The sequence below is a fragment of the Mobula birostris genome, chromosome 14, assembly GCF_030028105.1.
Source record: "Mobula birostris isolate sMobBir1 chromosome 14, sMobBir1.hap1, whole genome shotgun sequence".
Taxonomy (NCBI): domain Eukaryota; kingdom Metazoa; phylum Chordata; class Chondrichthyes; order Myliobatiformes; family Myliobatidae; genus Mobula; species Mobula birostris.
Genome location: NC_092383.1, coordinates 66,294,183 through 66,318,419, shown reverse-complemented (window position 1 = coordinate 66,318,419; position 24,237 = coordinate 66,294,183). Strand labels below are relative to the sequence as shown.

Below are 24,237 nucleotides of genomic sequence, written 5' to 3'. Positions count from 1 at the left end.
GAGATTGATCGCTGGGAGTTGCTGAGTGACCTCATTTTCGGCAGAGCAGTAAAGAAAGCTTTCATCACAAATGTGGCTGAGCCAGTTCCAGCCCTGTCCCCATACCCTTGTCTTCTTGGTATCTCCAGCAAACTATCATCCTTAGTGAAAAATTAACCCAAAGACTCAGTATCCTGTGAGTGAAGATAGTTTTTCTTGTCTAGGGTGTAAGCTGTCTGTCTGTATCCTGAAATTGTAATTCCTAGTTCCAGAATCTTCACCCAGGGGAATCACTTTCCCTGCATTTACCCTGTAGGAAATGTGCAGGCTTCAATGGAATCTTGTCCTTTCTTCTGAACTGTAAGTAGTCTAGGCCTAGACTACTTAATCTCTCCTCATATGGCAAGACCACTTTGCTTGGACCCAGACAAGTGAATCTTCTGTCCCTCCAAGGAATGTTTCCCTCCTTTCTTAAGCCGGGAGACCAAAACTGTGCACAATCTTCTATTTTTTTTATTTATTCATTTATGGGGTGTGGGTGTCGCCAGCTATGCTAGCATTTATTGCCCATCCCTAGTTGCCATTGAGAAGGTGGTGATGACCTGCCTTGTTGAACCATTGGAGTCCCTGAGGTGTAGGTACACCCACAGTGCTGTTAGGGAGGGAATTCCATGATTTTGACCCAACAACAATGAAGAAATGGTGATATGTTTCCAAGTCAGGAAGGCAAGTGACTTGGAAGGGATTTCCGAGTGGTGGTGTTCCCAGGTTTCTGCTGTGCCGTATCATTAAGACTCTGTTCTATTCCTTCCTTTCAGTTTTCAAATCCTCTTGTAATAAAGGCTAAACTATCATTTGCATCCTATTTGCTGGTTGAAATATATTGACTTTCACTGATTTGTGTACAAGTACTCTGTTTCTTTTAAGATCAACATTACCCAATCACAGATACCATGTTTTGTTTTGCTACTCTGTGCCCAGAAGTGGATGATCTCATATTTTTGTACAATATCTTCCATCTAATGTGCTTTCACCTTTGACTTTCCCTGCTTGTGTCCCCTTGAACCTTCTTTACATCCTCCTCTCTACTCACAGTCCAAGCCATTTACTAACACCATCAGGTTCGGAAATACAGCATTTGGACCCTCAACTAAAATTTTGATTTAGCTAGTGAATAGCTGGACTGAAAACCAAACTTTGTAGTACCCCACTGGTCACAAATAGTCACGCTTTGCTTCTGGACCAATAACCGGTTCTCAAAAAACATTTGCAAAACACAGTTTAATAACAATGAACAAGTGGGTATGGCGGACAGTGGTGGGTGAGAGAATTGAGCATCTTTGATCATGTATTTGGCATGAACTGTGATTCCCTTTTGAGGGACCAATCTAACTCGTATTCAGTTTGGGAGCTCCTGGAGCAATTGGGTGACAAATCCAACATCGTCGTAAGGGTGAACCAGAATAATGACTTCTAAAGGAGCGGCCAGTAGAGATGTTTAGACATGGAGAGGGGAATAATAAACAGAAATGGATTTATAGCAGTCCAAAATGTAACTATAGAACCAAGATATGCATTCATTGTCTACACAAATAACATTAATACGAATAACTATGGATCAACCTTTCATTCCAAAATGCAAAGAGATTACTGATCAATCACTCCAGCCTTTTCATATTCCATTGATTATTTAAATTTGCATCAGGGTCTTACATCAGTCAGAATCTGGAACTTGACTCTAAATCGGGAAGCCAATACAAAAGTTGCAGCAAAGTTCTGTAGCTGCCATACTGGAAGTGAGAACAAAGGCGTACTGCTTTCTTAGAGCAACTGGGTTCCATCTTTGCAAACGTCATGGAACCTGCCTACCCTCTGCGGTGGCATAACATTCCATATATCACAATTCATGACTTTATTGACTGAGCCTGTCACGCGATAACTGTACTCTTAATTTGGCAGGTAATTGTCAGTAGAGATTGCCGAAAATTTCACTGCATTCCAGATATAAATTATGTTCTGTAACATGTCCTTCCATGTTCACAATTGCAAAAATACTTTGCTGTAAAGTTCTATCCTAGAGTTATAGAGCCATGCGGTCTTGCAGTCAAAACTCACAGAAACTGACCCAATGGCCTGTTGTGTCAATATACTGGCCACCAAGCATCAGCTTAAATTTACCCCACTTTCCAGCTCTTGCCCAAAACTTTGAACTTATGGTGTTGAAGTAAATACTACTTAAATAATATGAGTATACATGATTCCATCACTTCTTCCAGAAATACTACTTTTTGAATGAAACAAAATCTTCTTCAAATCCTTTTTATATCTTCCACCACTTATCTTAAACTCCATCCTGATACAGGCACCTCTACTCAGTCTCTCATCATAGATGAAGTATACCATTCCAAACAATATCTTGGTGAATCTCCTCTGAACAATCACGTCTTTCCTATAGTATGGCATCTGTAATTGCACAAAACACATCAGATGGGACTCAAAAGTGGTTGATATAATTCTACCACATCCATATGCACCGGCTAACAAAGGCAAGGACCCTGTACACCTCCTTAAACTGTGCCATTGTTTACAGTGACATGCACACCAAAGTCCTCTATTCTTCAGTACTTCCTCGTACAGTATCACCTTCTGTTTTTTCTAATTTTATTATTCCTCCCAGAATGCATGACTTTACATTTGTCAAGATTAAATTACATCTGTCCTTTCTCTGCCTGTCTTATCAGCTGATCAATATAGTTCCATTGTTATAAGGTTTGACTACAAACAAATGATACTTCCATAAGAAATCAGCCAATCTTTAACAAGGCAAAGTTAATATTAATTTATAAAACGGAAAAGAAGAGTCAAATTGTTATAGATGATTAACTAACATAAAGGGTAGGTTCTTTAATCCTTTCGATCCGTGGTCCTTCCTGAATTCTGATTCATAAATCCTTGAATCACTTGATCAGGAGAGATGAATGAACAAATGAATATTGTGGTGACTGTGATAGAGAAAGCTTAATTTTTCCAATGGCATTGTAACCATCCAATGACATGAAGGAGAGCTGTCATTAGGATGTCCAGACATGACAACTTCCAGAATTGTACAGACAGATGGGATGGGCATAAAGACAATGAGTCATTTCAGAATACCTTAACATCACTGGATACGACTACTGCCTTTGTCAGTGATTTTGATGAACATTGTTTTAAAGTTTATTATTTGTCATCTTTTTTTTTCACTCTTCACGTGGAGGCAGTGCTGAAATATGATTCATTGAACCTTAACAGACTTCCAGAATCTGACTTGCAGTAGCTGTGGCATTAACATTTACACAATGCCTCCAAGAGGAGGTAGAGTTGATCACTTATTTGGAGCAGGGAAATGTTGAAGGAAGGCATGACTAAATATGTTAATCATGTAGGCTCACAGTGTACTTCTGGAGCTCTGGGAAATGCAGTGCATTGGAATATTTCCAGAGGAAAATTACAAAGTTCAAGTAAGTGATGACTAAAAGGGAAAGAATGGGAGGTGCAGCAGGAACATGCAGTCACTTGTACTAGAGACTGAGTAAGGCATAGAGCTGGAAGAATCTGGAGAGTCATGGAGCACAAGGGAATTTTGTAATCAATGTCCTCTGTTGACAAACTAGAATACCATTGAGGATAGGGACAGTAGATGAGCAAAAGTTGGGTCAGGTTAGGATGCAAGTCCAGAGATGGAACTTCTGTTGATAAGACCTCATAAAGTAATAAGGGTCAGAAGATTATTCCATTTTTGGAAGCACTCAGTGTGTAGTTATTAAATTAATATTAGCTACAGTAAATATCTGATTAACTGCTTGCATCAAGGCAAATTATTTTGCCTGCCGTAATTTCCTTCACTGGGTTTAATTAAAGTAGTACAGATGAACGATATAACCTGAAAGTGAACTCAAAAATTGGCAAAACTCAGGAGTTATATGGGAATTAATTTCAAACTTCAAAAAAAGTGCATACATTTTATTAGAAGTGTAACATTTGAGAAAAAGTATTTTTTCACTGCTTTTTATTTGTTTTATTTGTTGATTTAAAGCATATTCTTCAAGAGTCTCAGCAGTTGCTTTGGGAACTTTAGTTTGTGGAAGGTCCTCTAAATCAGTGGTCCCCAACCTCCGGGCCACAGATTGATACTGGGTCGCGAAGCATGCAGGGGTGCAGCGGTAGCCGGAGCGCATCTGGCACATCTTTAAGAAAAAAGCCTAAATAAACAAGTTAATTAATTAGGTGCTGCCCAGTAGCCAGTCTTCATTAGAGGAACTGAGGTGGAGAGGGTCAATAACTTTAAATTCTTTGGCATTAAGGGTCGACGTTTCTGTCTCTGAAAAGTGTCAGAGGATCTGTCCTGGGATCAGCACGGAACAGTCATTACAAAGAAAGCACGGTAGCACCTATATTTTATTAGGAGTTTGTGTAGATTCAACATGTCACCTCGATCCTGACAGCCCTGTCTTTTCAGCCTGTCTGGCTGGTGTTTAAATTGACCAAACAATGGAACAGCTAAAGGCTCCAGCGCCCTGGAAAGAGGAGTGAACATCGTGTAGAGCAAGTGAAATCAGCAATTGCCTCCAATCTGGGCCGACATTTACGTGCCGGGCGGCACCTAATTAATTAGCTTGTTTATTTCGACTTTCTTCTTAAAGATCTACTGGGTGCGTTCCAGCTACCGCTGCACCCCTGCATGCTTCACGGCCCAGTATCGGTCCGCGGCCTGGATGTTGGGGACCACTACTCTAAATGACAGTAAACTCCATTGCTCTTTGTCGTGGAATAATATCTTAATTTGCTTCACAATGGCAACATCAAATGATGAATTGTCACTGTACTGTTAGGAAGTTTAACAAGAAATTTGAGGAGAAGCTTGACATGCTCTGTGGATTTGTAGAGAGGGCAATCTTAAAGGAGTGTTTAAAAAGTGGAATAAGGTGAAGTATAAAAGGAGAAATAGACACTGGTAGTGAAATAGTGACTTGTTGACAGCACCTTATCAGCAGGTGGAAACAATTGTTAGACTGGTAACCCTACATTATGATTTTTAGCCAAATTAAAAAGTCAATGGAATCATTAGCATAAAACTCTTACAGCTAACTCCTTGTCCATGAGCTTTTATATATATGCTAAAGGAAAACGCAGAGGGAGACATTGACTATCCATACACTTGATCTGACCATGATACAGTGGTGGCTGAGGTGATCAGTACAGAATCAGCTCATGAGGAATCTCTGTGTGAGGCTGTGTTAAAGAGGAATCTCACTGAGAGAAGGATTGGGCAGTTCTTAAAGAGATAGCAATTAATGGTTCAAATGTTTTCTGAAAGTAGTCATGGACTCAATCGAGGAAGGTTAGGTCTTGTATGGTGATGGAGAGAAAAAGGCCAAGAGAATTGTGTTGGTTCAGCGTGGATGAAATGTTGCAGAAAAAACCAGTTGTGGCACATCCGGAGATAAAAGAAGGAGAGAAAAGACCAAGAAGAAAAACAAACATGTTCTAGAATTGGTAAAATAACTCGGCACATATTGTATTTTCTTCTGTAATATAATCATCACTTCATGTTGGAATTTTAGATTTTAATCCATGTGTTTCTTTGCTCATAATGTTGATTTTGTATTCATAGGGTCAGACAGTCCTCAATCAACAATGAAAGATCGGTGTTGTTCGGTTATGTTACGTAAGCAGATGCTGGAAGAATCACTTGAGGCCTGTTTAAATGAACTGAAGCAACTCTGCTTACGTGAATCTGTGAGTATTATTAAAGGGGTTCCTGTTGGTTTTCATCTCCAGATTTAGCAATGATAAATATTTTTACAGTTGGTAGCAGCATCCATCTCATTAATGAATTATGTTGTGCAATAAATATCATAAAAATTTTAAAAATAAGTAGTACAGCATATTAGCAAAGAAAGCAATAATCTCCATTGTTATTAGCTAAAGACAAGAATGCATTTTATTGAACATCTTTTATTGAGGACTTTTTATATTCAATGTTTATTAATGATATAAGTACTAGTCATTAGCAGCTAACTTCATCAATGTATGCTTCATTTTGCTTTGTCGTTAGGAATTGACAGGATATTTGCCAAAAGAGTATCCTTTAGCCGAAGGAGAAGAAACACCCAGTGTCCGCCGACGTATTGGTACAGCCTTTCAGCTGGATGAACAGACAATTGCTTGCAAAGGAGAGGTAGACTGCATTCCGCTTAAGATCAGCTGCTATTTCTTCACAAAACTGCATTACATTATATGCTGTCCTTTTGTGAAAAATTGCGGGGTGGTTCAAATAAAGAAAATTCTCCTGCACTTTAATACCAATGCTAATGTTGTTTTGGAAGTACAAATGGTCTGCATAAATTGGCCTAGTTTGTTTGAGAAATGATTTCCATTTTGTATCTTTGTTATGGCATAAGGATGCACGATAAAACTAACTAAATGCAATGGTCAAATCCAGGCAATAATTAATCAGTTAACAAATTTTTGAATTCAAGAGTTTGCTTTAACTTTATTGAAAACATATCTATGTAACATGCAAAAGCAAGGAAACCCACGGACAGTTCTTACTAGTTTTCCTACTTAACCACTTAAATACATTGTTCTGCAATGTAAGTTCTGTCAAACTTAGAGTCCAAATCTTATTGACATATTTGAATAATTCCTGTACTAGCTTGAAATTCAAAGGTAAAGGTAGATTGCTTGTTTAAATTTATTGTTTTACTTTAATGTTTTTAATTATTAATATGCATTTTAAGAATTCCTAGTTAACTTTGTTTATATTTTGAAAAACTGCCTAATTATTATTAAATATCTCCAAAGGTCAGAGATACCTACAAACCACTGAATGACATTATACCTTTTACAACTGGCAAAGATGAGGGTCAGGGCTTTGCTGGCTATATATATATATATATATATATAACAAATTCCTATTTGACTTCCACAGTCTTTCTTAAGGAGCAGAATGTTGGTCAACAAAATTGGACCTTGTGTCTGATTTATATAAAGCCAAGATCCCAATTAATTTCATTGATGTAATGAGAATTTGTACAATTACAATTTAGCTGTATCTTTCTTTGGCTCTGTTTATCTCTAAGTTGTTTGCAAAGGAAAACAGTTTTTATCTGTAAGTGCTTTCCTACTTCACAGAAAAGTACAAAATATGTCAGGTTTTCCAAGATAGTTTGGAGCCATGGTGAGGCTAAGATGAGGTTGGGAGAATAACAAGAGATTCCACTGGTTCATTAACATGTTATCCAGTTTTTAATATTGTAATACTCACCCGCATTTTCATTTTCATCTTGGTTGTTCTGATGCCAGATTGTAACTTAAACTTAAAATTTTTGCAAATGGTTGTACCTCTTAAGGCCAACGTTATCAGAAAATCAGAACACAGCTTAGTTAGAGAAAATACCAAACAATTCTTCATGTTTCTATAGTAACAATCCTATGCACACAATATCATATCGACTAGGATATACAAATTCACAGAAGTATTTTTCATCTGGAAGAACTGTTTCGGTCCATGAATAGTGTGAAGAAAAGAGGTAAAGGAGCAGTTTTCTTCTGGGATAAAGCATGTGGGTTTTTCATGTGGAAACAGTATTTTTGGACTGTAGTTCATTTTAATTCTGCCTGTTACTTACTAGGACTCTGAACTTGACTGTCTGGAGCGAGACTTCGCCTTGCAATTACAGCTTGTGGAGGCAGCCAAGCGCCTTTCTCAAGAAGGAAATTTAAGCAGGCACATAAGAAAACAAAGAAAACATGCCTATAAAAAAGAACAAATTAAACTTAATGCAATCAAAAATGCTATAAATAATCGTAAAGCTATAATTGGTGGAAGAACAGCACAGTTAAGTAATATGGTTGAAGGTAAGTTACAATTTTAACTTGTCTCTAATATAAGTATATAATATGTTACTTGTCACCACAAATATGATGAAGAGCGTTCCTTCATTCCAGTAGAACGGCTTTTTCCTCAGGCAATAGTAATACAAACTGGCTTGTGTTAAGAGGCAGGGACGCCCAAAGCTCCTCTTGGATAAACTTTATGCAAAAAAAAAATGATGTCAGCTGGTATTTATGACTTTATCAAAAAAAGTTAATGTTAATACCCGTCACATTATCCACGTGACTGTTTGGATTCAAGGGTCAAGATTTGGAAAGCACGTGATTTCTTCTTCTGTTGTGAAGCAACGGATTCCCCGAAACACTAATTTTATCTACTGGAAACACAATTTAATTTCACATTTTCCTTTCAAGTCTTTGAACTTTGGAAGGGATTTGGTTCAGTAAGCATGGCATTCTTCTGGTACCTCACCCCACCAAAGTCAAACTCAACTGCAACGCAACTGCTTTCCAATAGGAATAATCATACCAGGGTTAATATGATCATTAATCTAGCAATTAACTAATTGGTCCTATATCTGCCAATTGCTACACTTGCTAGTTAGAATATTTTGCTAGCTGCTTATTAACAGTTTAGTTTGTAATTGACTTGCAAAGGAAAACATCTGACTAGAGATACAAGGCAAAATCAACAAATCCCACAATCAGAAATAAAACACAATGGAAGCTGATATTTCACCTCAAGGAATGCCTTCTGTCATTGTCTGCTATATATAGATTCAGGTGCCAAGGCAGTCTTTGTGTCCAGTATTTTTGTTTTCTAGTTATTAAGCAGTTGTCACATTATAAACTTTATTCTATGCTTAGCTAAAGTCTTCACTTTTCACACTGTTCGGGATAACTGGTGTACAAACGAAGAAAATTTATTTTTTTCAGTGCACATATGTAGTCAACCAGGTCCTGATTACTTAATTTTGAACTCATATAGGTATCCTTTATTTAGATGTAGGGTCAATTTTGCAGACAGTGGGGACTTAGTAAGGCAATCGACTAATGAAACCACTTTGAGGACTTTTTGTTATTCATATAGCTGACAATAATTATAAATATTTGTTTAGTGATGTTTTAAATGACTCATGATTCTCTAAGTCTGGCCATGTAGTTCTGAGAAGGGCCTGATTAATGAGACATCCACACTTTTAAGGGAAAAAGTTGGGTGTTGATGAATTTCAGGAAGGCAAATTCAAGGATGTGCAAAGACAGACAGAAGAATTTTTGATGCCCAGAAGTCCCAGCTACTCCTGTGAACCAAGAAATATTACTGTCTTTCCTGGCTAGTGTTGGGTATCTGACACCATGCTTGGGGTGGTTTTGTCTTCTTTTCTCCACTGTGAGTTGACTTTTTACATGTTTCTAATGTTAGAGTCATAGGCCACACAACACCAAAACAGGCCTGTCAGCCCTGGAGTCCTCACTGACCATCTAACTACTCATTTACTCTAATCCTGATTTATTCTTTCAAACCTCTCCCCCTCGCCACTTGCCACCCCCTCCTCAGATCTGACCTCTCACCTGCACATCACAGTCAACTTACAGTGGCCAATCAACCTATCAATTATGTTGAAGGAAGCTAGAGCACCCTGATTCCAGGGATGAAGGGGTTAACCTATGAGGAGAGATTGAGTCGTCTGGGACTATAGTCTCTGGAATTCAGAAGAATGATAGGGGATCTTATAGAAAGATACAAAATTTTGCAAGGGATAGATAAGATAAAAGTAGGAAAGTTTTTTTCCATTGGTAGGTGAGACTAGAACTAGGGGACATTGCCTCAAGATTCAGGGGAGAAGACTTAGGACGGAGATGAGGAGAAACTGTTTTTCCCACAGAGTGATGAATCTGTGGAATTCTCTGCCCAGGGAAGCTGTTGAAGCTTCTTCACTAAATATATTCAAGATATGGTTAGATAGGTTTTTACATAGTAAGGGAATTAAGGGTTATGGGGAAAAGGCAGGTAGATGGAGCTGAGTTTACGGACAGATCAGCCATGATCTTATTGAATGTCAGGGCAGGCTCCATGGGCCGGATGGCCTACTCCTGCTCCTATTTCTTATGTTCTTATGAATCATGGGGAGAGTGTCTTGTCAGCTCCACACAACTAGCAGCACCTGAGGTAAGGATTGAACTAGGGCCTCTGGAACTGTGAAGCAGCAGCCCCACTAGCTGCGCTACTGGAGAAGTTTCAAATGGCCAAATGCTAATTCTGCTCCTATGTCTTATGTCTAATGGTCTATAAGCCTGTGGTTAGAGCAATTGCTTATGTTGAAACAAATTTAATGATCCTATCATGATGAACAATTAGCAATCCAAGCTGGTGATCTGTCCTACATAGGTGTGACTTGTTTCTGTTCTACAATAACAATACTCATATTATAATGGATTTGATTTTTTAAGTTCCCCATCTTAGACATCAAAAATACATGACTTGTAGGTTTAACCGCATCACCTTTAAAGGTTGCCATTACATTGTGTTATGCTGTAATGTACTAGGTTCTATGTTCACCTTGGAATATATGGTCTTTGCAAGGACATCGCACATTGAGGTCAAGTTGAAATGTCTCTTGCAACCTTTGCACCAGCGTCTTGGCATTCCCAGGTAGAGCAAATCTGCAGAACTGATCCCGCTTGGCCCCAGGTACAACACATTCAGCTGGTATCTGAATCTGCCCCGGTCACCATGCGGCTCATCTCATCCACAGTTCTTGTCCGTTTCATCATGCACCGTTTGCAGCAACGATTTTCCACTCCACAGATGCATGCTTTTCTCTTTCAGCCATTCTTGTTGCTGCTCATTATACCTTTCCCTTTTCCACCTTTTACCTCTGCTTTCACTGCTCATAGTTCCTTCTGTTTGCCACCCAACATTCCAAAATTCGTGGATGCCGGAACTCTGAAACATAAACAGAAAATACTAGAGACACTCAGAAAGTTAGGGAATATTTTTGAACAAAGACACAGACTGTGTTTCAGATCTGGGATCATTCATCAGAAAGGAAGTAAACAAGTTAATATTCAGTAACAGAGAAGGTGGGGAGGAATGGGTAGAACAACGAAGACAATTATCTTTGTTCTTGTTATGTTTGTTCTTAGTAAAGACAAACTTGCGAGGGTAAAAACACTAGCATATTTTATTATTTACAGTAATGGCTCCAGTCCGACAACAGCGTGTGCCACCTGCTCACCAACATCACTTCCAGTTCCAGGAGAACCACCCCCATTGCACACTGGGAACTGAAGTTCTTTGTTATGTACACACCTAATAACACTATTCTACCCATCCCTCTCTCATGTTATCAGGATTTTCCTTCCTCCTGATTGTGAGAGAAGCATTGAAAGACAATGCAATCTTCTGAGAAGTGGAATAGTTAGAAGACAGCATTGTCTTTTAGTGCTTCTAATGAATCCTTAGGGTCTCATTTATGAACTTTTTGTTCCAATTCTTTCCTTTCTGAAAAATGAAATACAACATTATCTTAAAATTTCCTTTCTCCCATTCATTCTCCATTGGCAGCTGAATGCATTCTGTAAAATTTTCTCTTCTCTGCTTCTATTCTTCAGACTGGGTATCCAGGAGTTTGGGCAGCTCTATTTACCCCACTGTACATGATCTAAACGGAATCACCCAACAGTTCATCTCATGGTGCACACCAGTGTTGTTTCTAAACTGGAAGGGATTGTGTCTGACATTCAGTATTCAAATTCACCCATGGAGTCCAAATTTCCTACTTTCACTAACAACCACCTCCGATATATCTCAGTATCCTTCTCTTCTTAACTTAGTAAGCTACCAGAGAATAGCTGGTTAGTGTAAACATGAGACAAACAACATTTCTACTGCTCTTAGGCACAACCAGACTGGTTATGCCCAGTTCAATACCAAGACACTTGCAAAGATTGCTTGGTTAAATGCTACAGTTCCTAATAGTTGCACATCCAGCAATATATTATACAAATTAATGATATTACAACAGAAGATTACACCTGATTTCAAATATTTAGCGGCATTTTAGAATAAAATTCAGCCTTGTAATGAAGTGAACCTTTTCAATAATTCTAGTTCTAACAATAAGTTAAATACAGTGGATTAATCTGAAATACAACACCATTTTCACAAATAGAAGCTCACATGCCACTGTCATTGACCAAAGTGTTTGCTTCAATTCCAAACAACCAATATAATTTCTGAAACAGTATTACTTTATCCATTGTTCTACTTTGTAGTGTATGCTTTGAAATTCCAAAATTGGTGCTCCAATAGTTATTTTATGTTTTTCCTGTCAAAATAATAATCAGATTGTCAGTCATACACAGTATGATACTGAGCATTGAAAGTAGTACCAAATCTCTCGATATATATCATAATTAGATAGCAGGTACTAAAAAGAACATCTAAAAAGATCATGAGGAGATCACTTGCAGAGATTCACACACATTCAGAGATCATAGCAGAGGACATAAATTATTTCTTTATACTTCATTCATTCTACTGATGGTTGTGATGAATGAAAATTTTTCTGCCCATTCTTCAAGGAACTGGCAGCTGGAAAAGCAATATTTCCCAAAGTAGCAAAGGAACACACAAAGAAGTTTTACATAGTATTACAACACTGAAACTGACCTTTCTGGACAACATATTCATGATAGTGTTAACATTCCATACATAATTATATACCTTTCTCCCTCATAAATCTCAGTTTCACATTAAATGCACTTGTCTTTATCCTTTTAATTACTCTCTGTGGCAATGATTTTCATGTGTTTGTTGAATAAATAAGTTTCTTGTGATAATCTTCCATTTATACCCTGCCTCAGTACTAAACTACTGTGCTAGTGGAAATGTCTCTGCATAAAAGTTTATCCCTAATCAGTGGTGCTAAATACATTACATCGTAGTGGCATCCCTGCTTCTGCCTTGTGTTCAAAGGAGTGGATTTTGGTAGCAGAGTACAACATGCTGACACCAAAATACTGTATATTATGTTTACACTAATGACCAAAAATGAACTTATAAGTACCTCACAACATTACCTTGTTATCTCATTTCAAAGAGTCTTTTGGTACAAAGCCTCTCGGTAAAGCATTCCCCTATTTTGAAGTTATGCTGCACTGTCTCAAGTCCAAATCATTAATGTGAATGATGGATAACTGAACTTAGCGACTTTAGGAGAAGTTAAGGTTATTATTGAAGCTAAAATTGTAAGGTCCAATGCATATTCTGTAATTAAATGTGTATCTTCATTTCATTGTGTGATTTGAACCAATGTCAAAAACAAAAAATGCTCTGCCTTTTAAAAATTATAATTCATTATCATGTCACCACTCACTCTTGCTTATTCAATCTTCCCTGACAAGAAAAATCATTTAATCCTGACACACTTCTAAGTAAATTTCCTTTCACCTTCTCAAGTGTTCCTACATTCATATTACAATACAATGATTAAGACTTTCATGTGGTCTTGCCAATGTTCTCCATAAATTAAACAGTCTCTGCTGTTTTCAAATGCATCACTACAGAAAAGAATCTCAATGTTTGTTAATTTTTATTAATGTCATTACTTCCTTCTCACACTTTCTGTATACACTTTCAGACCCCTTTACCCATTAAGCCACTTAATTTTCAATGAATTTATGACCTGCGTATACTTGCAATTGTAATTTTGAACTTCACAGATCGACTCTGAAGTTCATTTCCGGTGATACACCCAACCTGAAGTTGATTATTGATTCTTATATATGTCATGAATTGCCTCTTGGTAAATCCTTCCCTTATTTTGAGACTGTCCACAAAATTTTGAAGTTAAGCTTCACTGACCCAACTCCAAATCATTTAGGTGAATGATGGGTAACTGTGAACTGGTTGACTTGAGGGGAAACTAAGGTTATCCTCATAGCTCTCCAGTGTCATTTGATTAGGATCAACCACAAAGGGAAATCTGTGGAAACATTGAAAAATAGATGATGTGCTTTTGTGGCAGAACCTAATCAAAACGCATCATTTGTGTGATGAAAATCCATGTAATGAATGTAAGCAAGATAACAATGTTCATGGCTTCTCCATTTGTGACCATAAACACAGCTGCTTGGCCACCAAGTTCTGCATCTCACAACCAATGCACAAACTAATAGCACAAAGACATTTATTATAATAAAGTAGCAGCACCAATTTAGCAGGATTCCTGCAATCGTTTGAATATGATGGTGGTAGGGTGTCTATTGGATTCAGTTTATTCTAGTGAATCTAATACATGACAAGAGGAAAATTATTTAAAAGTGAGGAAGGAATTGCTTTACAAGATTACAGTCAGATTAACTCCATTGTTTGACTAAGTTAGAAATTCAAAGATTACATAGTTTATTCACTTGTGTCAGAATTTCATTTCTCAATGCATGTTTTATTTTTAGAACTCAGTGCATCTGATGACAGCTCTCTGGAAGATGGTAAGTTCTCAACATAAAGGGAAAAAATAGATGACAAATTGTGAAGTAAAACAGAGGAATGGGAAAGTAAGCAAAATGTAATACAAACTGCTAATTCACCATCACTCATTTGCCACCATAAGAAACATTTTTTAAGTGACTTTGTGAATGTTTTTCAAGCTGGTAACTCACAAAAGGTCTAAAAATTTGCTCCCAGACTGAAAACAATTTATTGCAAATTAAACTAAATTAGAATCAGAATCATTGTTGGTTCATTGTCCGTTCAGAAATATGATGACAGAGGGGAAGAAGCTGTTTCTGAAACGTTGAGTGTGTGTCTTCAGTTTCCTGTACCAACAGGCATGTCCAGGGTGATGATGTTAATGATGGATGTTGTTTTTGAGCTATCACCTTTGGAAGATGCAAAGGTCCTTAATGTGAAGATCAGTTTTTGCCAGTAGTTTTGCATGTCTATCACGTGGTGATAATCAAGTTGCCAGGGTTTTGTATGGGGGTGATTGATAAGTTCATGGCCTAAGGTAGAAGGAGTCACTTTTAGAAAACCTAGCATGTTTATTTTTCCTACATTTATACACTTTCAACATAGTCCCCTCCTACATGTACACTCTTAGTCCAGCGGTCGTGGAGCATATAGATTCCTTCTTTGTAGAAGTGGTCCGCAGCAGGGGTGATAGAGAAGTTCGTGGCCTAGGGTAGAAGGAGATGAGTTATTAACTTCAAACTTTCTGCATTTTTACTCAAAGAGTTGAACTGCACTTGCATGTAACGAGAGCTGTATAACTCATCTCCTTCTACCCTAGGCCACGAACTTCTCAATCACCCCTGCTGTGGACCACTTCTACAAAGAAGGGATCCGTATGCTCCACGACCGCTGGACTAAGTGTGTACATGTAGGAGGGGACTATGTTGAAAAATAAATGTGCTAGATTTTCTAAAATTGTCCTTCTACCTTAAGCCGCAAACTTATAAATCACCTCGTACAACCTACCATACTTACCTGGTCCAATCCATGCTTCACTTGACCCGTCCTTGAAGTTGTCCTAAATAGTAATTCAACCCAGGAGTAATCAGGGTGGACATTAAATTCAGAACTTGCTGTTGATGTCAACACCTCATGAATCAATAAATACAAATCATTTGACCAGAAGGGAATATTTTCTTAAATATCTGTTTTTTTTTCCTCCATTGTTTGATTTCTGCAGATGTAAGACAGATCCACAGCCATTGTTCATCGACAGAATTCTTGTCAGCTACTCATGAAGTGCAGAGGAGTAACTCACCACTGGCTCTTCTACAGTCCAGCAGACCAGCTCCACCCGGAAGTCTGGAAGGACTTGCTCCAGGCTGTTATCAGGGCAGTGACTATGACAGATCGCCCATCATGGACAGAGCCTGGGCAGAATCTAATCTGGATGAACCATATGAGAAAATGAAAAGACGTTCATCTTTAAATTGCAAGACAAGGTATACAGTAGCTTGTATTTATTTGCCAGTCATCTCAATGTGAGTGCTTTTAAAGTTTTTGGCAGAGTTCCTCAAATTATCAACACTTTTGATTTTCTGATTGTGCAAGAGAAACATTGGAACATGAATTGAAAATCCCGTATCAAACTGGGTTGCTGGATTGATTCCTGGGATGAGGGATTGGCTGATAAAAAGATTAAGCGGGCACAGCGTTTTTTTCTTTATAGTGCAGAATAATGAGATGTTATCTCGTTGAAACATTCAAAATGCTTACAGGGCTTGATGGTTAGATGCAGATTAACTGTTACCCCGCGTAGCATTTACAGAACCAGAGATCACCGTCTGCAGAAGAGGTCAGCCTTGCCAAACTGAGATGAGAACAAATTTCTCTAGCCAGGAGATGGCTGCACTCTTTGGAGTTCTCTTCCCCATGGATGTTCAATCAGTGAAAGTACTTGGGAAAGAGCTCAACAGATTTTTGGTTTGCATGCAAATCAAGTGATCTGGGTTCAGAGCAGAAAAATGGTGCTTATGTAAAAAAAACATATCCATGTTATGAATATTACGAAGTGCCAAATCCCTGCTTCTATGTCTTATCAAAGATCTGGAAAATAGCTAAAATATCCCCCAAAGGCCTCTAGCTTTTTGTTTTGTAATGTTCAATGTCTATCTGGAGCTGTCCATCATCTACAAATTGGAATTTTTAATTTTTTAATGAAATATTTTTCCTTTCAATTGTTTTGGAAATTATTAGCACAATATCAAATGAAATAAGTATTTTATTTACATAAATAAGTAATATTAATAATCAGATTAGCAACAATAGATGCTTGATGGTCAGCATAGATGTATAATTCTTTGTAGCATATGACTCTTTGACTCCATGACTCTAAACTAGTAAGTTATGTAACCTTTCCTTAACAGTAGTACCTGAAGTAATCTGAACTATTATGTCTTTTCCTCTGAGACACTACATCCTTATCAACTGTCTGTAACATGCCCCAGTATCATTCAAGACAGTCTTCTGGTTTTCCCTTACCATTGTAGTATGATTTGTTCTCTTTGTCTCTCAGAGTGAAAACTTCAAATGCTCCTTGATGTTGTCTTACTTGCAACAAAAACAACTGAGGGGAGATTGAATACAGATGTGTAAGATTATCGCTTGTTTCGAGAGGGTAAACACAGAGAAACTTTGTTCCTTTGGCAGATGGTTCTAGGCATCGGGGGCATAGGTTTAAAATTTTAGATATAGGTACAAGCAAAACACGAGAGAAAACTTTTATTACGCAGAGAGCATGTTGATTTGGAAATCACCTGTTGAGGTGGTGGAAAGACAATCAATCCAGAGAGAATATATATAACAGGGCAATGTGGAGCATTAGGATAATGGGTCTGATGGAATTGCAATGAGCCAACAAAGGTTCAATGGGTTGAAAGGCTTTCTTCTATTGAAAGTAAAAATGACTTTGAACTGCTTGAATAACATCTAATGCATTGAATGCTTCATCTCTCTCTCTCACACACACACACTCTCTCTCTGTCACACTCTCTCACACATACACACATTTACTTTTAGTAACAATATCATTGAATTCCTTACCTTACTTTCTCTTGTCACATTTTTTTCCATTAAGATCACCCATACCATCCCTTTATTATCTTGTGACACAATTATACTTCTAGATTCTATATTCTCTAGATCAGTAGTTCTCAGTGTTGGCCATGTGGTCCCCCGGGGCAGCCAAACTGAATTTTGTAGGGGTCACAAGTAAAAAGAAAGGAATTGGGGGCCACTGGATTTTCTAAACGGGCCATGATAAGTGAAAATAAGTGAATAAACTGTATGTGTGCAATTTAATTGGAACCCTCAATGAAATGAATGGGAATATATGCTAGAAGATGCAAATGAGGAAGCAAAACAGCTGTGCGTGTGGGAGGGGGGTGCGGCACGTCAGTTGTTATCTCTGCTCCTGCTTGACCTCACACGAATCACCGTTCACACTCTGCAGGACAGCCTGCTAACACCGCTCCGCATCCACCTCAATCTACTGATTATAGAGTAAGCACTTCTGATGACGTATGTTAAGTCTTTGTATAATGATCAGGCCAGTGAGAAAATGCTTTCTGCAGCGAGGTACCGAGGGTGAAATTACTTTTGAAGAAGTCAAGAGCTATTTCTTGGAAAACAATATTCCGCTGCGAAATATATTGGCTTGTGTATCTGGTGGTGCTGCTTCGATGGTAGGAAGATACAGGGGATTCATTGCTCGTTTAAAGAATGCTGTGCCTGACGCTTATTTGCATACACTGTGGCATCCACCATCCGCACTTGTTGCAAAAAAATTGGGAGGACGTTTGCATGTGACCCTTGCTGATGTAATAATGGCTGTCAACTTATCAAATCAAATGCACTTCAAGATAGTCTTTTTCAACAACTTTGTGAGGAAAACGAAGAAGATTTTGAATGGCTACTAAATGCATACAGTGGGCGGATGGTTTTTGATTTCATCACTTAGTTGTACTTTGGGATAGTATTGTAGCACTTCTAAGTGATAAGCAGCTTTGAGAACAGATTATCGCTGCTAAGTCAGACACATTTTACCTGTCATATATATTTGAAAAACTGATATATTAAGCAAACAGTTACAAGAAAGAAAACTATAATCTCATATCATGCAAAGAGCCTGCTATCGCTTTCCTTGGAAAACTCAAACTTTTCAGCAGCAATATTGGACATGGGGAGTTTATACGATTTCCTTCTCTGGCCACTCTTAAAATAGAATTGCAAGATGGTGATCTGATTGTATATCTTGATTCATTTGAAACAATTTCACACTGATATGGAATTTTGGTCAGAGTCCTGCTGGAGATACATATTCGAGATTGGATGGTGGATCCATTTGGGGTGAATGAGAATGCTGTTGACACCTCATTGCAAGAATGTCCTATTGAGCTGCAGGGGTTATAACCACTTCAAGCAAAATTTCTGGTTATCTATTAATAACTAGTGATATTCAAAATAAGTTTCTGGGAGAAAACAAAGTTGTTTTTAATTAGATTTCCCATCTGTAACCTAGTTGAATGTGGTTTTAGTCAAGCTCTTCAACTGCTATCAAACCGGTCTTGATGTTGTGAAGGGAGGTTATCTTCAGTTATCTTTAACCAAGTTGTAACTAGATATTCAAAAACTTGCTAGTTTGCATCAGTCACAAGGATCTCATTAAATACCCAAAGTAACAACCTAAAGTAGGCTTTTTCATTGCTGGTTGGAAGAATAGTATGTATATGATGAATAAACTCTTCTCGGGCTTCCAGTCTGGTACAGGTATTGATTTTAACCAACGTTTCGATGGCAAACTCTACCATCTTCATCAGTAATGATGACTTGGCTTGTCTAGTCCGGTGGTATTTATACCTCTGTCATTCATCCCTCCTGATTGGTTAGTCCTCATCCAATCAGGTTTCTGCTGTCCCACCTTGTTCACAATCAAATTCCAGTTCTTACTTAAAGCGAGACTTTCATCTTTGTTAAAATTCTTTTTCTCTAGCTTTATTTCAATGGCTTCCTTCACCGGGTAGTCCCAAAAGCCAATTGCATGGCACAGTAGTTTTGTGCGGTCAAAATCCATCCTCTAGCCATTGCGAATCCAATGTTCTACTACTGCCAATTTTCCAGGTAACCCAAATTGATACACCTCCTGTTCTCGTTGATGCATGTTGCCACCGTGCATCCCATCTGCCCAATATACACTGCTCCGCATTCACAGGGAATCCTGTAAACGCTAGCCGACCTGAGTCCCTGGTCATCTTTGGACCGCATAAGTTGTGGACTGAGCTTTCTTACGGGTTTGTGGATGATATTAATCCGATATTTCTTCAGAATCCTTCCAAAAACCAAGGAAATATATAGAAAACAAGGAGTAGCGACGGGTTCCTCCTCATTGTTAGGTTTCCCCGTTTTTCTGTTGGCCCCTTTAAGGGCCCAATTGATTTACTTCACTTTGTAGCCATTCTGTAGGAATGTTGTACGTAATCATTTTATTTCCTCGTGGAGATCCTCTGTGTCTGAAATAGTTTTCATACGGTTAGTCAAAGTAGAAAGAACTGCTCTATGTTGGGAGGCATGAAGGTGGTTGTTATTGTTGAGGTATAAGTCCATGTGAATGGGTTTCCGATAGACACCTTGTCCAGTTTATCATATTAGAACATCTAGGAATGGGAGTCAATCTTTCTTCTACATCTCCATTCTAAATTGAATGTTTGGGATGTAGGCTGTTCAGATGGTTGTTGAACTGTTGGAGTGCCTGGAGTCCATGAGGCCACACTACAAAGGTGTCATCGACATAACTGAAGAAGCATTTGATGTGGACTAACCATCCAGGAGGGATGGACGACGGGGGTATAAACACCACTGGACTAGACATGCCCAAACGTCATCCCTGATGAAGATGGCAGAGTTTGTCATTGAAACGTCGGTTAAAATCAATACCTGTACCCGGCTAGAACCTTGATAAGAGCTTATTCATCATCCACGCTGGGAATGCACTAGATTCTTTATCAGTATGTATATTATGAATAATGTATCCTATTCAGAGCTTTGAAATAGTTTTATTTTTCATATACACCTGTAACATTATATTTAACATATAATAACCTGTTAAAACATAAGTATTGATTGTATATTTGAATTATTAGTACAGTTAACTGAAAAAAAATCAGCAATTAACAGAAACCATGGAGGGTGGGGGCTCAGAGGTAAATGAAAGTCACAAGTGGGTCACGAGCCGAAAACACATGAGAACCACTGACAAGTAGTTGGTGAAAACACTTGTTTCTATCTAAAAGCTAATTATCTTAGCCTAGGTCTTATTGTGGATTATTACTAGCTACAGTCTTACTTTGCTTTCATTTCTTTGTTGCAAATAACTTTTCCTTCTCCCCTTATTATTGCCATAAATACACCACTGTCTACACTACCTAAATTAATTATCTATGAGCTAGACTACTAATTTTAGTACTTTTCTTTTATACCTGTAGCTTGATACTTTAGACTTCAGATTAACACATTACTTTTGAAACTCTCAATTTTGCAACTTTAAACTTAATCTATCTAACAACTACTATGACATTAGATAGAACAAATATTTTCAAAAATTGAAGCTCTGATGTGCCCTACTCTTCGAGGTAATAACCTACTGTTCATACTTGTTACTCTCACCCATTGATGTTCACTGATAGTTCAGTTAGACCACACTTTTGAAATCAGAAATAAATGCCCAGGTGCTGGAGGAACTGCATCAAATTTGTCTGACAACAGACAAAGCCAAAATAGAAACTAAGGCATATTCTTAGTTTCTGTCTGAACTGACAAGGTCTACTTGTTCTTTAAACGTGAACCAGTTTTGCATGTTTGACAGCATGACTTGTCATCATATATTCTAGTGGAACCTGTGAGAAGCATACTTGTGAATTATGAACCAGAAAACTAGGTAGAGCATGGAATATAGCTCTGAAGTCAGTTCAGCAGACATATAGATTAAGTTAATTAACTTATTAACTTATTTTTTGAGATACAGTGTGGAATGGGCCCTCTGGCCCTTTTGAGCCACAGTGCTCAACAATGCCCTGATTTAACCCTAGCCTAATCAGGGAACAATGTACAATAACCAATTAACCTACCAACCAGTACGTCTTTGGACTGTGGGACGAAACCGGAGCACCCAGAGGAAGCACACGCAGTCACGGGAAGAACATACAAACTCCTTACAGGCAGTGGTGGGAATTGAACCCAGGTCACCTGCAATGTAAAGTGTTATGCTAACAACTATGCTGCTGTGCTAACTAATGTGGAAAGTACCTCGGTAACAACTTTACTTAAGCAGTTACTTAGTATTTATTTTTCCATTGAATTATTAGTTTTTTTTTGGGCCTGGCATTGCTGCACAAGTCATTTGAGGCTCAGTATTTATTGATTCATATCATGACTCCATTCTCCAGTTTGACATTACAGACAATTTTGCGGGATGAATTAAGTTTTTGCAATATACGATTCAGAACTTGCAGTGACTTGCTTCAAATGTAGTAGTTCCCCACCACCACCCCCCCGCCCGATCAAAAATATACAGTATGTCAATAATTTCTGATTTTGGCAGAGGAGCAGTGGAAATCCCCGAAAGAAGTGGCAACAAAGTTCCAGATCTCCATCTATCTGGAATTTCTACAGCACTAGAAGTTTCTCTCCCTTTCCTCACCTCTCTTTTTCCATTCCCCATTCTGGCTCTCATCTTATACTTTGTATCATCCTCACCTGCCTATCACTTCCATCTAGTGCCCCCTCCTTAACTTTCTGCCATAGTCCTCTCTCCCCTCCAATGAGATTCCTTCTTCAGTCCTTTATCTCTTCCGCCTATCACCTCAGTTTTTCATCACACCCCCACCCCCCACCCACCTACCTTCCTCCTCACCGGGTGTCACCTATCTCCTTTCCCTCCCCATGCCTTATTCTGGTTTCTGCCCCCTTCCTTTGCAGTCCTGATGAAGGGTCTCAGCCTGAAACATCGACTCTTTTATTTTTCTCCATAGATGCTGCCTGACCTGCTGAGTTCCTCCAGCATCTTGTGTGTGTTGCTCTGGATTTCCAGCATCTGCAGAGTCTTTTGTGTTTATGTTTTCCGTAACAAAACATCAGGACAAAATCTATATATTACAATTTTGTACAGATTTGTAGTTTTAAACATAATGTTCAAGAGCAGGAGAAAGACCATCAAATCCAAGTAAATATTTCATCATTTAGCTCTGTTACCCATATTTTTTCCTTCATTCATATCTCTCCAGTAACTAATTGTTTATCCCCCCAACATATTAAATCAGGCTGGCCCGATAACTTCAAAATTCAAAATAAATTTATTATCAAAGTAAACATATATGTCACCATATACTACCCTGGGATGCATTTTCTTGCAGACAGTGACAGTAAATACAATAGAATCAATGGAAAACCACACACAACAACACGGACACACAACCAATATGCAAAAGACAGCAAACTGTGCAAATACAAATTATTTGTAAGAGAGATTATATTCTCCACATCACTACAGTTGAGTGAAAACTTCGGCCAGAGTTCCTCACTTTTGTTTACCCAAGTTCTAGTGAAACCTATGGTTTCACATCAGTTGTTCATTGTCACCATGGCCCATGAGGAGAGTGGTTCTCTTCTAATGGAATATCTGAATTGGTTACAAGGAACCATCTTTGCAGCTGTATTCAATCAAAGCATGAGATTCTCCGATGTTAATTACAAGGACCGGCTCACATGATCTCTCCCCCACCCCTCATATTTCTAGTTTGGTCTAACTTAAGTGAATTAAATGCCATTTTATTCTTTCTGTCTGGCTTATAAAGCTGCTCTAGTTTCCCCTGAAACTTATGTGTATATACAGATCTGCAGAGTTGCTTCAAATTGAAATAACTTGATTGTCTTTTCATTTACTCACTGTTTTAATCTACTTATCTGCTTGAACCTGTCTATAAAAGTCTATGTGGGTGAGTGGGGCAGAGATTTCAATATTTGGAAGAACATGACAGACTCAAATGCACATTGTGGTATTTCTAAAACATACTTGTGGATGATTAGGTGTGTCACAGTCCTACTTCATTGTCAAACAACTCAACTTCTGGGTGTAATCAGAACAATCCAATCTGAGGAACTTGGATCTTTCATTTTAGAATTTGGTATCCAGGGTATTGGGTGAAATTTTTTACACAGTAGCAGTTTGAAGTATTCACAAATCATGTCTGTTTTCAAATCAAGAATAGAGACAATTAAATTTAACACATTAAGGCTTTCACATTATTTCAGTAAAAGTATCGAAGAAGGTTTGAGTGTCTGATGTTTCTGTGGCATAAAGAGAGCTACAAATATGAGTCAAACTTCAGACAGAACAATCTGCTCTGCTGTCTACCTTTACCTTAAAAGATGGACATATTACTAAACTCATGGATATTTTGACTGGTGTCCTGTTTTACCCCTTATTTCTATTATTTCCATTCACAAAAGAATCTCCGATATTTAATGCAATTCTGTCTGTTTCTGTTGTGACTTATTTTCCTTTTCTTGATAAACCTTTCAGCAGTCCAGTGGTGACCCCATCAGAATCTGGTCTGAGTGATATCTCCCCTTTCCAGCATTTTCAAATGAGGAGCAGTCCCTATCAGAATCACATCTCAGCAAGTGCACCAGCAACACCAGAAATGAAAGGACGCATCCCCCATCCAGCAGGCAGGTAGGAAGGAATAAGAGAAATTGTAATATATACATATATTTTATCTGCTAATGGGAATTGGTTCTAATCTGACTAACACTGCATGCAAAGATATTCTCAAACTCTTTAAGAGCTATAGAACCCATCTATGGAATAT

General features: G+C 38.2%; 1 protein-coding gene across 4 annotated transcripts in view; it reads left to right on the top strand.

Annotated features, from left to right (window-relative positions):
- Positions 1–24,237, top strand: part of inavab (innate immunity activator b) — an 82,258-nt gene that overhangs the window by 41,763 nt on the left and 16,258 nt on the right. For 3 of the 4 annotated variants that reach the window (XM_072277765.1, XM_072277767.1, XM_072277764.1), the window contains exons 3-8: positions 5,633–5,757; positions 6,077–6,199; positions 7,656–7,881; positions 14,317–14,352; positions 15,555–15,816; positions 23,949–24,101. In XM_072277765.1, coding sequence (XP_072133866.1) covers positions 5,633–5,757; positions 6,077–6,199; positions 7,656–7,881; positions 14,317–14,352; positions 15,555–15,816; positions 23,949–24,101 — 925 coding nt within the window. Of the gene's footprint in view, positions 1–5,486; positions 5,515–5,632; positions 5,758–6,076; positions 6,200–7,655; positions 7,882–14,316; positions 14,353–15,554; positions 15,817–23,948; positions 24,102–24,237 lie in introns of those variants that run through there. The other variant, XM_072277766.1, reaches the window with a different exon arrangement.